The 17,488-nt window shown below is 35.9% G+C and overlaps 1 protein-coding gene across 1 annotated transcript in view; it reads right to left on the reverse strand.

Moving 5' to 3' along the window:
* Positions 1–17,422, reverse strand: part of LOC123307380 (structural maintenance of chromosomes protein 6) — a 51,090-nt gene extending 33,668 nt beyond the window's left edge. Inside the window, exons 1-8 of the mRNA XM_044889661.1 lie at positions 17,134–17,422; positions 16,975–17,064; positions 16,726–16,918; positions 12,353–12,511; positions 6,016–6,260; positions 5,709–5,959; positions 5,125–5,522; positions 4,929–5,069 (exon numbers count right to left, since the gene is read on the reverse strand). Coding sequence (XP_044745596.1) covers positions 4,929–5,069; positions 5,125–5,522; positions 5,709–5,959; positions 6,016–6,260; positions 12,353–12,511; positions 16,726–16,918; positions 16,975–17,064; positions 17,134–17,145 — 1,489 coding nt within the window. The 5' untranslated portion in view covers positions 17,146–17,422. The remainder of the gene's footprint in view (positions 1–4,928; positions 5,070–5,124; positions 5,523–5,708; positions 5,960–6,015; positions 6,261–12,352; positions 12,512–16,725; positions 16,919–16,974; positions 17,065–17,133) is intronic.
* Positions 17,423–17,488: the final 66 nt, after the last annotated feature.

Genomic DNA, 17,488 nt, shown 5'->3' on the forward strand with positions numbered 1-17,488 from the left:
CGGGACTTTATATGAAGCGCAAGGTCACTTGCATAAACAACGAAGAGGAGTGGGCCAAGAATAGACCCCTGGGGAACCCCACTTGTGACTTGTCTGTCCGAAGAAAAAGAATGACCCACTTTGACAGTGAAAGTCCTGTCTGTCAAGTAATCTTGAATCCATAGGCTTAGTTGGCCCCGGATACCGAATGTGTCGAGTTTATGCATTAGCCTACGCACTGGGACCCTGTCGAAGGCCTTGGCAAAGTCAAGATAAACGATGTCTGTCGGTATTTTTTTATCGTAAGCAATCGTCCAATCGTTCAGGCACTGTAGAAGATTGCTGGTGGTGGACTTACCTTTGACGAAACCATGTTGCTCCGACGGAATGATTGCGTGTTTTGTTAGAAATTTTGACATATCTTCCACAATTATTGATTCCATTACTTTGGAAGGTACGGAAAGAAGACTAATGGGCCTGTAGTTGATTGGATTGAGTTTATCACCTTTTTTGAAAACAGCAGTGACAGAGGCCCTCTTCCAGGCCCGTGGGATTTGCGATTTTGCGAAAGAGACAGACATGATTGTTGACAATGGAGAGCAGAGAACTTCGGAAAATTTGTTGAGAAAAAAGGAGCTCACTCCATCCAAACCAGGAGATGAGTTTGATTTAATATTCGATAAATGATTTTTAATCTTTTCCGAAGTAAACGTCACATGGCTCAAACTATCACGCAGTCGTTCTGCCTTAATCCGCGGCAGTTGACCATCTGAAGGCTCAACTGTAAAGGAGCTTGTGAAAGAGTCAGCCAAAACTTCAGCCGACTCAGTGTCTGTAGAGCACAGGGAACCGTCAGGTTTTCGCAGGAGCGGAACGCTTACTTTGGTATTAAGGTTGGATCGTATGAACTTGTATAGTTTTTTACTGTTTTCAGAGTTTGCGATAGATTCCTCAAACTCACGACGTGAGGACTTTAGTGCTGATACCAGATGTTTAGAAAAATTTCGATGAGCTTGATAATCCTCTGGGGCTCTTGATCTTTTGTATCTCTTCCAAAGCCTTTTTTTATGATGTATGAGTGACATTATTTCGGTGTTTATCCATGGTTTAAGAGGATTTTTTCGGCACAATTTGCTCCGGGAGTTCTTGTCAATAGATGCAGTTACGGTCGAGTAAAATCTGTCCCAGAGGACGTCAACGTCGTCACATGTGTTCAAGAGGGCTATCCAATCTATGGTGGAAAGTTCCTCAGATAACCGATCAAAGTCGACTATTTTGAAAACTTCACTTTCGCACTTGTTTGGAATGAAACAATTGAGCTGAATAGTTGCGTAGATTACAGCATGGTCTGATATTCCAACAGGCGGCAGTATTTCATGATCTGTGACAATGTTTTCATCGTTGGTGAAAATGAGGTCAAGAACAGATGGTTCGTTGTTGTTTCGGAATCTAGTTGGTTCGGTGATAAGTTGAAAGAGGTTTGAATCGGCTACAAAATGCATGAAATTACTCATGGCACTATTCGTATCAGGTATGTTATTTATGGGCCAAGCGATATTGGGGTAGTTAAAGTCACCAGCAATGATGAGATTGTCAAGTGTCGACAGTTGGCTCAGGTGATCGACCAACTCAGCATTGGCTTCGGGGGGTACATCAGAAGGTCTGTAGACACATACTAAGTTTATATTTATGGTTCCCTTGGTGAGGCTGAGATGCAAGGCCTCCACACCATGCACCACGGCAATGTGCTGCTGAATCTCAAAGTTGGCCACGATCTCATCGCACAAGTATATGCACACTCCACCACCGACACGATTCAATCTGTCCGCTCTGTAAACGCTGTAACCTGCGATGCTAACTAGTGAATCTGGATCAGTTGATTTAAGCCATGTTTCAGTTAGGAATATTATGTTAGGTTTGAGATCAACTATGTTACATATGAGTTCATTGAATTTAGCAAATAACGAGTGTAAATTAGAGTAAAAGATAGGGCAATTGTTGATCTCCGCTAGAGGCAATCTTGTGTACAAAAGTTAGTTGAGATTATTTTGGGCACACCATGCATATATTTTATGGTAAGGTTAGGCTCTCCGTTTGCCTTCCTCGCATCAAGTTCCCCGCGTAGTCTTTTCAGTAGCTGAACCTGAGAGGGAGTTTGGTCACTTATGATGGATAATTTCGAAGTAGAACTTTTCCCAATTAAATTTTTTTTATTCCTTAAAATGGTTCGAGCATCGTGCTCGCTTGGCATCACCAACTTTATCATACGGGGATACTTGCTTGCAACATTGGGTTTGCCCACTCGAAAAATGGTGATAGGCTTAGCCGGACAGTTTACAGCACTGAGCACCTCCGTCACCACCGATACGTCATGCTCTCTCCCAGCATTCATGCTTCCCGTCAGTTCAGGGACCCCCCTGATAAAAACATTTTTGGCCCGATTCAATCTGTCCAGTACCTCCTGAATAACAACATCAGAGGACTGCGCAGACTTAGAATTTTCGACAGCTGAGCTTTCGACAGCAGTGAGCTTCTCATTTAATGTCTCAATTTTTAATTTAACATCCTCAAGTTCTCTACGTATATCGTTTTTGAATGACTCTATCAGACCTTTGATATCAAGAGAGGCCTCAAGATTTGCACCGCAAGAGTTACATAGAACCTTCAAACATTTAACTCGACGACGAGTAACGCGATCGTCTTGCGGTAGGTCTGTGCAAGTGACGTGGATCAGTCTCTTGCAGCCGTCGCACTGAAGTTTCATGCTATCCGAAGGTAGCACCGGCTTCGTGCAGTTCGCGCATGAGGTGTTTTCAGACATTATTGGTAAGGTGTATCTTGAGCTGCTACTGCAGGTGTACGAACAATAAATTTCGAAGACTTATTTGTGGGAAAGGAAGTAAGGTAAACTCTTCACTCTCGTGGGCCTATACGAGAGACTCCAACAGAAGGGGAGGGCCACGGAAACAAGAAAACGGGGACGGAGGGAAAAACAAAGAAGGATTGTACGAGTAATATGTAACTCGACGTTTATCCGTTAAAGTGTTAAGTAAGCAGTGTGCCAATCCAGCATATGCAGCGGACTAACAACACCAACCACACAAGCAAGCCGCCCGTGCGCTCCAAAGAGGTGGGGAAGAATCGCGTACCGGTTTTCAACTCAAATCGTCGGCGCAATCAGAGGTCCGTCACGAAGAATTATGCGATTTTCACCTCTAAGAAAATAAACAATGGGACAGGAGATGAAAAACAGTACTGTCTGAATTCAGAGAAAAACCTCTAAAAATGAAGATTTTCTTACGTGTCGAACACAAACCAGAACTTAAAAAGCCCAAGTCACAGCCCTAACAGAATTTCTCGAACAATCACCCGAATAAACTTGAATTTAAACTGACAACCGAGAGACATGCGTGCACCATCAACTCCGAAAATTGTAATTGCACGATACTGTGCAAGTAATGCAGTTAGCATGAGTAACCTTTAGTATAAGTATTTCGTCAAATCATGAAGATCTTGATTCACTGCAAAATATTCTGATACCTAGATTTATGAGAAATCGTAGATCTCCTTTCATAATTCATAGGGTGTCCCAAATTGGATGGAAAACATTGGAAAAACATTGAAAATGGCGAATAATTACGAAAACTACGATATCCTCGAATGCTATATTCCTGCGATTAAAATTCTACAGATGCATTGAACTAATGTTTCACAATGTATCCCGAAAGTGTAAGGAATTTTTTTGTCGGTAGGAGAATATTTCAAGAAATTTCTGTTCTTTCGGTAAAGAGCGCGATATTCATCATTTTTTTAAGTTTCCCAATCTGTAATTATATAATAACGAGCTACACCAATTATACAATTTGACGATTAAATTCGGGTGAAAAGTTATGTCAAAATATCAATTTTTGTTGATAACTCAAAAACGAAGATACGAATGATGTTACAGTTTTCATCATCCTTGGTTTTTCTATAACTTCCCTCTTATATTATCTTTATCTCATTTTTTTTTCTCTTATCTTCATCTCATTTTGAGGAAGAGATAAAGATTGAATAAAGATAAAGTGGTAATCATCAGTCATGCTTCCTTGTTTGTTGTCACTGTCAATCGGACTTAAATTTCAGGATAATTTTATGTAGAAAGCAACCTTTTCTTATATCAAAAAGAGCGCAATTTAAAAAACTAATCGGCCTGTCCGAGCATATTTAGTACAAAAAAACTGTCTCTGATTTACTGAATTTATTCCAAGTTAGAGACGCACACTGTAGAATCTTCATGTAACACTAACTATTGTGTGACACCTAATTTTGAATAGGATGTCGCCATGAATTCAAATTAAAAGTACCAAAAACGTCTTCATAAGCTTCTCCCGCAGATTCCTTTAAAATCGTCTAGTGACGGATATTATTCAATTTTTCATTCCGTTACTATGAAAGCAAGAATCGTTTCATCATCAGTTGCGAAATATTTTACTTTGCGTAACTGGTTGCTAAAAGTAAAACGTTACAAAACGTCAATGAGTTCTAAAAAGTGTCATTTTATATGTGAAAATTAGAAAAATAAAATTTCTTAACGGCGACTTTCTTTTATATATTGAGATATCATCCAATCAAAACATGATTTTGTCGACAAGGGTGTCTATGGGGCAAAAAACGGATCACCGAATCTCCAGATATTCACCAGTTATCCATACGAAGTAAAATGTAGTCTAAAGCCTCCCTTGAGTACACCTCTTTCCAAAATAATAGTCAGAGTCCTGTGAAAATCAGTTTGGCCTATACGGAGCTTACCCCGGACAAACAGATAGACAGACAGACGAACAATTTCAAGAGTTGATAAGGTTCAGATAACATGCAAATAACCCAAAAATCTAAAAGGAGTTAGATATTCGAAAAGTACAGACAATTCTATTTATATTAGTATGTATAGATTAAGATTCAATGCTCACCAAGTGGACCCCTAGGAACTGCACGAAACTTGTTTTTATATTGCTCAATCAATTGTTTCACTCTGGGTATATTACGACCATAGAAAAGCAGAGTATTTCCACTTTCACTTTCCACTGAATCCAACTTTTCTTGATATTTAGCTGCAGATCTCAATTAATTAGTGTCTTAACTCACTCAAAAAAAATCTAAACTCACATATGTCTCGTTCCAGTTCTCTTATTTCCTGTTTGATATTTTTTTCATCTTCCTCCTTTCTGCCAATATCAGATTTTAACTGAAAAATATCATTACGTGCAGTTTGCAATATATCTTCATTGGCTTTCAATTTTTGCTCCAGATTTGATATATTCTGCGCTCTTTGAGCTTTTTGCTCTTCCACCTTATCTTTATTTTCATTTGCATTAGCAATTTCTTGCTCCAAGACTTTGATATCTTGATGTTTGGACTTAATGGAATTTTTAATTGATTGTTTTTCCCTGCATTTTTCCTTATACACAGACTGCAGTCTTTCTAAACTTTTTTTAGCATCATTATAGGGTTTTTCTTGTTCTGCTATTGCATTCTTCAACTCCCTAACCTGGTTTTCAATTCCGCTGGAAAGGGTTAGTATTTTATTACTGATTCCAATTAGTTTACAGATTGATAGAGGTCAATATTGCAAAATATTGTAGGTTTTCAAAGTATGTATTAGTTTTTGCGGTTATTCAAATTTCTCCTCAGATTTGGAGATACCATGAAAAAAAAATGAATATGTATTCAAATTTAAAATTGGATCTTACCTTATGGATTTTTTCAATTTTTCCACTTCATGAGCTTTCTGTTTACTGTTTTCTCTCAAGTTTTCACATTTATTTTCAAGCTTTTCAACTTCACCTGTCTCAACTTGCAACTCACTTTCACAATCCTTAACTTTGGACCATAATATTTCAGTTTGTAGAGCAACCTCTTCTTCTTTCAAATTTCTCACAGATTTATGTTGCTCTATTTTGGCTTTGAGATTTCTAATATCTTCCTGCAGTTTTCTTATATTCTGGAAAAAATTACGTAATAAAATTTTGATGTAACGTAGATTCAAAAAATTCTCACATTGGTTTTATCTTCCAGCATATCCTTTGAATTTTTCAAGTTTACTTCAACCTTCTTATACTCGTTTGATAATGTTTCTAGTCTAGTCGCTTTCATGAAGAGACTGAATTTATGTTTCGGATCATTACTGCTCAAGAAATTTCTTGATGTATCTTGGTTAAGAATGCATACTGGATTATCTATTTGAATATTTAAACTTGTGGTAATATTTTGAATTTCTTTGGATTGTGTTGAAATTATTTCCCCTAAAAATCAAAATTGATTACAAATGTTATAATCGTTATAATCATCAATACCAATAGAATTTTAAGTCAATTGCGAATTTGAATCGAAAATTTTATTAACTCAATCAAAAGCCTATTGAATATTTCATTCAAGATAGTCTACATATGAAGAAAAATCATTGTATACAGGTTCGGAAAATGTTCTGAGGAAGAAAAACTTCTTGATCTTGGATACGGATGGCGTTACGGAAATGTTTTACTAAGCAAACCCCAATTATTCTTAAGATTTCTACCCATCCTCGAGACCTTTTCTTGAAACACCTTGTATATTACTGGAAAGAAGTCTTACCGTATATATTAGAATTCTTGATTTGAAACCTACTCCAGGGGTGAACTTCAAAGATCAAATTCAAATTCGTATCGCTTCAACCCTTATTTTTACAACTCAAACCCAAATATTTTAAATCGGGAAGATAGTGTAAGTGATATTTCATATAAAAAGCTTTTCGAGTTTGAGTTCAGCACATTTAATTTTTTTTTCATTCAATCCATTCGTTTTCGAATTATTCATTTTTAAATTTTAAACAACATTTTCCCTTCAAACCTGTAAATTCGAAATTCTCACTACGCATAGTGAACTTCCCAAGATAATTGATGTACAATAGTACAATAATATTCCATGCACGTCCCAGAATATAGAGGCCATAATCTTGACAGCCGACTTTTGAGTTCTTGATCGCCATGGACGAGCTTCACCGGCAGCTGTCCACTTTATCTAGTTATTATTACTTATATATTTTTTTTTTTATTTTGGCGGTGAATCGATGCAAGAAACCTTTTTTATTGCGCTTAGTTCAAACTGTCGACGCATTTTGGCCTGGTGTAAGCTAACGAGTGCCGCATGCCGAATTCCGAAACTTACTTACGCATGCCCAAATTTTCATGTAAAATTTAAAAAACACAACTTTCTGGTATCTTTAAGGTGTCAGCTATCTCACACAGCTTCGTTTTTCGACTATTTTGTGGTAATTTATGTTTTCGGGAAAAACCGCCGACTTTGGACGACCAGAGCATTCAGCATTCTCGGTGCTTGTAGGCCGCGTTCAAATTCAGCATAACAGTCGATTATAGATGATTTCCCAGGTACACAGTCCCCATAATGCTTATCCAGCAAGTATTCTTCTCTATGAAAAACAGTGTTTGATAAACACACGAAATTGCTTTATATTCATTGTATGTAGTAAGTACATACATATTCGCACGCTTGTAAGATTCTCTGAAATAGCTCAGATTGAATAGATAAAACACGTCAAATGTCTTCATTCGATGTCCCCTGATGACTCTAGGGTCCTTCCAAGGAGTTATTTCAGTGGATCTTTTAAAATGAGTTAGCCATACTGTATTTCCAAGTTTTCTGTTGGGTTTTCTCACCCAAATATCCAAAAATGGAGGGTAACCATCTTTTTCGAAGTCGGCACTGCGTAGTCTTATCTGTTTGGTTTCATAAAACAGGTTTTCGAATGTCAGGTCAAAAAAAAACATTGATGGTGGGTTAATGCAGAGTTCCTAAGGAAGGAACAGTTCCATTGATAGATGGCGTTCACGTGATCGCAGTCTGCTGATTAGATTGGTCCATGTCTTAGGTCTTAATTCTTAGGAACTCTGCATCAACTCAGCATTAATTTCTATTGAAGGGTTCTTCAATTGAATAAAAGACTAGCATAATTTTCCCTCCAATAATACGAGCTAGTCGAGAACAAGCGTTGGGGATCCTACAGAATTTGAAAACATCCAATGACAATCAAGGGCGCCCGCAGGGGGGGTCCACGGCCCCCCCTGAGATTCTGATCTCCTTATGTTTTTTCAGCACAACACCTTCAATATTATCCTTTGTTTTGTGAAACTCATTGGTTAGCTAGATATAAATCTTTGCGAGTTTTCGCTGGGAACTTTGAAACTATATTCAAAAAGAAATTTCAATGAATTCTTCAACAACAAAAAGAGCTGCTCAGTTTATGGGCTGCAATAAACTCTTTCACTTTTGTGGTTTGTTTAACGGTAGCAAGTAAATATTCAAATATATTTGAACCAATAGCAAATACAGATTTTGTAGATGTTCAACGTCACATAAATTTTATTATAGATATAGGGTGTGTTCATAAACTTACTCCGAGAGTAGAGTATGAGTATGGTCATGCTCAGAGAGCATACTCTGAGGAACTAAAAGTACGTTTGTGAACGCTTCGAGTAATCAGAGCTTACTCAGTGCTTCAAAATTCTTGGAGCAATTTTATGGAGCTTGATGCAGCTGTTCGGTCTTGACGATCATTTAATTTATTCCATCTTTTTGGAAATTTCTCGATAGTCACCGTTAGAGTAATTTTTCTCTCAATAAATCTAACCGTAGATGGAAATGTGATACATATTCTGAAAGAGCAACTCCTCCAGTTGAAAATCTGAAGATTTTATGGAGCTCGATGCAGCCGTTCGTTCTTGACGATCATTTAATCGATTTCTTCTTTTTGGAAATTTTTCAATATACACCGTTAGGGAAATTTTTCTTTCAGTAAAACTAATCGTAGATGATACTTTGCCCCCCCTGAGAAAAATTTCTGCGGGCGCCCATGATGACAATTGTAGACCGGTTTCGGGATCATTGTCCCTTATCAGTACAGTGTAGTGCTAAATACTGCAACCGGAGGGCCTCAAGCGAAACAGAATGGTTGCTCGGAATTGTCGTTCTCCAATTTGGTATTTCCGAGGTGCCCGGTTGGCACCTGGAGGAGTACTCTGTACTCCATTTCCTTATTATTTCTTGGATAATATGAAAATATATTTTTATATTCCTATCGAATTTTGATGTGATTTCGAACATGATCTCACTGATATTCTCCAAGCTTTCCAGAGATATTTGAGCTTTTGGACAAACATTCTCTGTTCGGGAATTATTATTAGAGCTGTTGTTCGTTTTCAAGCTTATTTTGATGAAAACAATTCTACAGGGAATTCTCATGAAATTGTCGAATTCCGATTTGAGTTTCCATCAAAACATGAAATTATGATCCTACTCTCAAAACCAATAAAAATATCCCATCAACTATATCTCAAAAAATTTTCTATTATGTTATGATAACTATTGAAAGATACAAAACAAATTTTCTCCCAACTAATGTTGTTGAAGACGTTGTTTCAATGAAATTATTTTATTCTTCGTGACATCGCTGGGTGACCGAATGCAGTCAAAATAGATTTCGCGCAATTTTAACTCAGCACTTAGTAGCCATGATAGCGGATCATTGATATTATGGAGTAAAAAAAAATTGTATTTTGCGAAAGTTCATTATTAATGAAAAACATGGTTAGTCAGTGTTATGTTTTGCAAAAATTGATTGTTTGAACCAAAATCTCTTTTTTGTTTTTCATTTGATACAATCAGATTCGTCGATATATGTGCATGTAATTATTGAAAAATTTCCTAAGTTGAATGTTATGCATTTCAACATTAAAAATCAACATCTACTATTTTTTCTATACAATTAGTACACTCAGTTGATTTTCAAAAACACAAATCTGTTTCATGTTTCTCACCAACAGACATCAAAGAAAAACTTGATTTTTACGGGCATTCTTACAAAAGCAAATGGTGCAAAATATATTAATCCTGGTACTTCATGGAGCATTCGATTTTGTATCCTATAGATAACTCCTATCTAAGATTTCTAACGATTTCCGTTTGCCTAACAATGAGTACATATTAGAATTATTTTACTCAAAAAGTTAGCAGCTCAATTGATAACCAAATATTAATTTACTTTCAGTTAGAGTTCGACTGTTGGGAACATCTTCCCAACCTCCTGAAGCATGTAATGTATGTAGAATATATCAATATTTAGAAGACACATCAACGTTTATTATAGCAATATGAAAATTTTTCTGTGATTCAGGAAATAATGCAGTGCGAATTATACAAAAAATCCTTCTTCATCAGCTACTGATGGCTCAGAAAATGAAGTAAATGAAGTAGAAAGAGACTATTTGTTCCTCCAAAGTATCACAATTCCTTCATGTCCACAAAATCATTTAAGAAATTATACTCTAGTTATGAATGCTTTTGTATTCGGTTGTTAACTTGATTCTACAAAATTTATTATTTCTATGAGAATTGTTTCAAATCAAAGCAATAGAGTTAAATTGATTCAAAAATTCTTCATTGATAAATTTTTGTTGTAAATAAATCTTTTTCAATATTAAAAAAAAAAAAAGCATTTCCTTTCCCCTATTGCGTGACTTAAAATATGCAGCGTTGCCAAAGCTGCAGATTTAATGTATTGTCTTTTTCTAGCCCCTTGTTAGAGAATTTTTTGTTGGCTTCATAACAATCCCGAAATTATGAATGGAATCCTATTTAGCTTTCTATGTCATTGATTCGAATCTTTCCGCGCTCTTTCTCCTTGCTTAATTATCGTATCGTAATATACGATTTTTGCAATCTGGGAATTTGGGCAAATATATACATACTGCTATCTTCAGCATGAGAGTTAGGAAAGTGAATTGAGTTGGTTCTCATTTTCTGTCGGATGTCGCTTGAATGTATTCAGACATAATATCAACTACTGACATCGAATGAAGGGGCTGTCAATCAATTCCACCAATTCAAAAACACTTCGAGTGATAGTAGTGTGTTAGTTCAATTTTGATCGTAACATCTGTTGATTTAATATCGGCGGGTGTTATGCATCTGAATTAATTCCGTTTATTGTTCACCTGCCTAACTCTTGAAGGCGTAAACCATTTATGATGTTATTCATTCTTCTATTGATGGTATCTGTAGATGGTCTAGGACGTTTAGGTCATTCAGAAAATATCCCAATGATGAGAAATATTTGTTGTATGAATAACTCTACTACACTCGCCATGAAAAAGAGCGAGATTCAAGTGATCTTCATTAGTGAAATCTTGAATTTCATAGATGTGAATTCCTGATGTTTACCATTTTCCATATTGAATTATTGAATAATGAGATAAATGATTAGACTCACTTAAGAAACTTGTTATTTGTTGAATACCTCGAAAATAGTCAAATTTGGGCATATGGCTGATGAGACGTTTTTTATTGGTTTTTAGAAGTGCAATCATAATTCAATAAAAAAATATTGGTCCTGATTTGAATTAAGTTTTTGGTGAGAACTCGAACTGAAATTCGGTAAAATTCATTTATAAAGATTACAATGAAAATCGTAGACTTCAATCCTACTTCCCGAAAATTTCATCTTTCTAGAATTAAAGGCCAAATAGCTATCTATGATCATCCTATTATGATTTTTTTCCAAAAGGTCAAATATCTCTGGGAAGCTTCAGAATATCAGTGAGATGATGATCTAAATCACATCAAAATTCGATAGGGAATCCAAAAATGTGATAATTTTTTGGGCATGCCATTTGAAAAAACGAAGTTGATAGCTACTTTCCGTTATACTTGAAAATATTTTAGATTTTCTCATCATAATAGTGAAAATGAAAACACTGAAAATGAGTTTCATGAAAATATCTTTTGTAGTTCTCGATATAATTTTGGGTGAAGTCAAGAAAGAATAACTCTGTATAGTTCGAAACCTCAGAAGTCCACATATTATTCATATTTTATTATTTTTCATTTTTTATGTTATGGTCCCACAAGTTTGTACTTGTTTTTTGTATTGACATTGTACATATAAGTAGATGATCCAATAGAACTCATAATGGTTCTTTTCATTTAACATTACAGTACAGCCGAAAGTCCGGAAATACCAACTTCTTATGTTCAAAATCACCAAACAGCGACATCTACCCAAAATAGTCTGAAGAATGAAGATTTTGTGGTGTAAGGCCTTCAGAATCAAAATAAAACCGAAAACCAGAAATTTCGAATATTTATATAGTATTTGGCCAGAAAGCTTACATTGATGTCTGAAAACAACTCCGCGGAACGCTAGAAGGCATAACTTTTCCAATCCTATTATCATAGTCTGGCATTGCAAGGGAGTTACTACTTTAATGATCAACTTTAAATTTAAAATACTTCGAAACTTAACCTGCTAGACAACTGCTTGATATGAACAGAAGCAAAATCGTACCTGTATGACTCTTTATTCTGTATGAGCTACCTCCAGAAGCAGTGAAATTTCTTATAATAGTTATAGATGGTCCATATATTTTAGGTCGGTATGCCATGGGTCCTTCATTACATAGAGTGATTTCAAGTGATGCTGAATTTTTACCAGCTTTAACAAAACCTGTAAAAATATGACTTTACTAATTATTGGATCATAAAAAAAACTAAAGATTCAAAGTTCATACTTTTTGTTCATTTTAACATGTGAGTAATAGAGTGGTATTTCTATTGTCAGTGAAATCAAAAATAGGGATACAAATATAATTTCCTCAATTTAGGGGTTCCTGTGCTAGTATAATACAGGATCTCCATAAATAAGTGTAAGATCGCGGCAGTAGACGTCCATTGCCATTTTAAAATACTATGATATCTATATGGTTCGAAACGCTTTAGTAAGAAGCAGCACAGTGTAATTCAAAATCAAAATCACCTGTGATGTTACAATTATTTATAAAGATACTGTTTTTATCAAAATATAATATCAAAGTCGTGTACTAGACCTTATCATTATATAGGATACAAAGGATTAATTTAATTGATAGGAAATATCAAATTAATCCGTTCGAAAAATATTGTACACGAATTCAAAAGAGCAAGATCAAAAGCAGACAGACCTTCGAAGTTGATCAGATCCTAGAGGCTTTAACAAGCGCCGAAAGCACGACACTGAAATGAAATCTGCTGGGAATATCTCCAAACCTGAGCAAAACATTTCTAAAAATAGGACTGAAATCAGCTCGTTCGATTCTGAGCAAAATAAATTAATCCTGCAGAATCTAGAAGTTCCTTCAAGCGGGTTCGAAGAACATAATGCGCATGTCAGGACAAACCATGTTTCCTCCGCCAAACACAAGTTGCCTAATGCAGAGGGGAAAATCTTCAACTCCTAGATGTTTGCGATGCAAACTTTCATCACACTACGTGTGGTAGCATGGACCTAAACAAAAGAGGTAGGGGAAGGTGATGGGGCAATATTAAATGTTTCCACAAACGAAGCCTTTTATCAGTAGTTACGTTCAGATCGCGTGAAAAGTTTTATTTTTCCAAACTGACAAGTTCACACTTTTGGTATTACTATATATAGTGGGAAAAAATATATAATTAATTTTTCTTTTATTTGTCAAATTATCATCTAAAGAATTTTCATTATCATCTTATATACAGAACGTGCAAGGCCAAATTTCACAGAGTGATTCTATGAGCAATTTGCACAAAAAAGTTCCTATAGAGTATGGAACATTCGTAGATAGAGGAAAGAGAAGATACCATATTCCGCAGCAACTAAGGAATTTTCAACATCAACATGTTTTTGTTTACATTTAACCCAATCCGAAGTCATCTTTTTCAGCATATTTGCCACAAATTACACATTTCCAGGCATGTCAACAACGAAACTCGAGGTTTAAAACGAACGAAAAACACTATTACACCAAACACAAATACGAAAATAAAAATTTAATTATTGAGGTAAACGTAAATAGAAATGAAGTAGATGTGAAATGTAGAGATGTTGGACACACTTTTTTTTTACGTTATCTTCCCCTTCTCTATCTACTGGAACAATTATCTTCCATTGTAAATTTGTTCAAGACTGATATTTTGTAATGTTTCACAATTTTTTTCACTCAAAATAGGTATATCTTCAAAACTCTGAATCCCAATCCAAGTGGTCCTGCTGCAGCTTCAACGGAGTTGAACTATCAGTAGCCATTTTTGTAATGCCTTTTCCTTCAGTATCTCGAGCGCCAGCTATTCTTTGAAGGGAAAATAGCGAACCTACCCTGATAGCTTCAAGTCAAAGACAAGGTTCGGCGTTATCTGGGTTGTTAGCGATAACCAGTGAAAGTCAAAATCAACGTACACAAATTATATTTGTCGACTCATAAAAGGAAACACAAATGGCATTATTACAAAATCCGTACAGTGGAAGACTCGATATAATGGGTTGAAGGCAACAGTCTACTTTATACACTTGAAACAGGCTTATCTCGGAATCAGATACAAACGGCAATATAAGTGAATTTACAGGTCAAAACGGACGGTATGCAACAGGGGATCCGATCTCAAACGTGATACGGGGTTTACGGACGTGTTTGCCAGCCAGAACCTAAGACGCACACTTAATGGACAGGTATCGGACCTCAGCCAGGTTAGGGGATGAAACAAGACGGCACAGATTCGCGACAGCTCACCCCCAGGTGCATTCGAATCCAATATTCATTATATATAATAATTATTTAAATTAAATATATTATTAATATTAGTAACACAAACTACTCGATGGAGTTCTGATGAAGCAGCCTTGTTCAGGAAATATATACAATTCTTCTACCCCAAAGGTGTTGTGGCAGCTCTGTCCATTCTATTGAGCTTTTGGGGTGATGTTCATTGTGTTTTGTCAACATCGTTCTTATTTTTCTCTGTAAGTCTGCTAAATTGGTGGTGGTCTAAGAGATGGTACTGAATGAGTAGCTCAATGCCGAGCAGTCGTAGGTATTAATCGCTTTGATCAGATTCTTGATGTTAAGACCAGTTCATTATACTTCTCAATCTTCGGGTGAACTCCTCCGTTAATTCTCTCTTTATCTAGCTCTCATTGATTGTTTTTGCCTGTTTTATGCCCAGATACTTCTACGTATCATCTTCCTTTATGTTCCAATTTCTGTACCTTCCTTGAGTTTGTTCACCATCTGTTGCATATGTTTTTTACGATGGGGTAACTACTTTTTGAAAAATGTGTATTGATTTCGGAAATCAGGATGATTTGGATGATGATTTCAGGATTTCGGATGATGATTTTGGGATTTCGAATTTCAAAAGTACATCGATTTAGGAAGTTGTTACCCCCTCGGTTTCTTAGTAGATGCGAAGAGTTTCAAATCGTCAATGTAAAGGAGATGATTCAGCCTCATCATTTTTCTACTGCCGCTCTTGATGGAAAATCCGTAGACTGTAGAATTCAATCTATAGACTATATTAGTGAGGTTAGGCGGGAATTTTGAATCGCGATCCATCCGTGGATCTGGTCCCTGAATTCCCTATGCATTTCTTATGTAACTAAAAATGCCGCGTACTCCTCGCCTGTTTTTGTATATTTTAGCGAATTTCTTAAGATTTATTTCTGTTGGAATGTGTTCTATGATCCTTTCTTAACAAGTTGAAAACAAAATTTCGAAATAAAATGGTATATTTTTTTAATAATGGATCAATATAAAATTGGTCGGCAAGATCCATGGAAGTTTGTCGTAGCTTCATTTCGTTTCTAACCTCTGAAGCTGACATCATTCTAACGCGCAAGCGTAGCATGTCATTTTCCTTGTTACGGTTCATGTATATGTATAAAAGTATTTTGTGATGTAAAATGTACTTGGAAACAACCTCTAATAATGGGGGCACCCAATTTTGCATGCCTATTAACATTTACTTCTAGCTAGCGATATTCCATCTTAAAGTTGATTCCTATGTAAAAAAATTTGAATATGGATCTCCCGCCAATTGAGTGATTCTAACCTCACTAATATGGTCTATTAGACAAGGGATTCAGGGACATGCGGAACCACAGAGGGCTGAGCGAGTATCCTTAAAAAATTCCGCGTCTTATTGGTATAGATCCAGCTGTGATGGGGCCATTTACTGCTATCATTTGTAGACTAGTGCACCAGGTTAACATTGAGTTATCCAAGAACCCAACAATATTGGGATCCACCTTGTGAATCTTCAAGATCATCAAGAGGAATCGAATGTTTTTTGTAGTCTATGTATGCAGCATATAGATTCCTTCGCTTAGAGAATGCTTGATTGCAGATAACTGAATCTATTATTAGTTGTTCTTTGCATCTTCGGCTTCATTTGGTTCATCCTTTCTGTTGCATGGCTATGATGTTATTCCTTTCACAATGGTTATGAATTTGGTTCGAAATGCACAATATTATTATGAGCTTACATCCTTCGAATAACCGATTAATTTTCTGATCTGACAACAAAGATATGAATTCAGTGTAACATTCCGCGGCATCTCAAGGTCACTTGAAGATGATGCAGGTTGACCAAAATCTATACACTTTGTCTTGCTTCAAATCAGCACTAACATGCAAAATTTCTCATTGATAAATTTAAAATTGCAAACTGTAGCAAATTTATGGAAACTTTGAATTACTCAAAAACTGTTCAACTGATTCCCACCAAAATCTATAGGCTTTTTGACCAGGCATTTATATAGCCTGATAGCTTCAACATTTGTACTTCTGTAGCTTGCCCACAATAGATTACAACCTACTGCATTCACTAGGGGGAAATAAATCTGAGGTGGGTCATGAAGCAGTCAATTACTGTTACCTTTTATACTTGTTCCCCGATTAGTCAAAGAGGCTTTCCCTCCTAAACCAAGAATAAGGGCTGTTAAAATAGCACTTTTCCCACTTCCATTTTGTCCAACAACAACAGAAGCATTACTGGTGAAATTTATTTCTAATAGGGAATGACACATGAAGTTCTTCAATACCATATTAGTAATAACACCAGCTCGCATCTGAAAAAATATCCTTGTTCATATATTTGAATAAGGATGAAGAGCTTCACTCATACCTGTTGTTCGCCATTCTCGAGAACTCTAGGACGTTTAGATTGATAATTTAGAATTGATGTCTGAGATCTCTTTTTCTTGCTTGAAGATACCTAAAAGAGGAAATCGATAAGATAAGGGCAATTGATATAATAACGAAATTTAATCTTCCAAAGGTTTACCTCCATTTTCATTTAAATGCGATTATTATGGCTGCATTCAATATTTTCAAGTATCTGATTATTTGAAACTCATCAAATATTTGAATTTTTCACTTCATAAACAGAACCTTAAATTACATCCCATTTAGCGCGAAAATAGAAACACTGAAAACTGAAAACACAAAACCCCCCATGCAATGGAGCCAACACTGCCGGAATATAATAAAAAAACCCTTCTCGAAAAAACAAAGAATATATCTCATTAGTTTTGTTCACATTGTTGGCGATATTAGTTCTAAACGTATAGTCTGTTAAACCGCATGCAAAAAATTCATCTGATAATTGTGAGATCATTATTTCTTCCCTGTTTTATCAT

This window comes from Coccinella septempunctata, chromosome 2 (genome assembly GCF_907165205.1).
Source record: "Coccinella septempunctata chromosome 2, icCocSept1.1, whole genome shotgun sequence".
In the NCBI taxonomy this organism is placed as follows: domain Eukaryota; kingdom Metazoa; phylum Arthropoda; class Insecta; order Coleoptera; family Coccinellidae; genus Coccinella; species Coccinella septempunctata.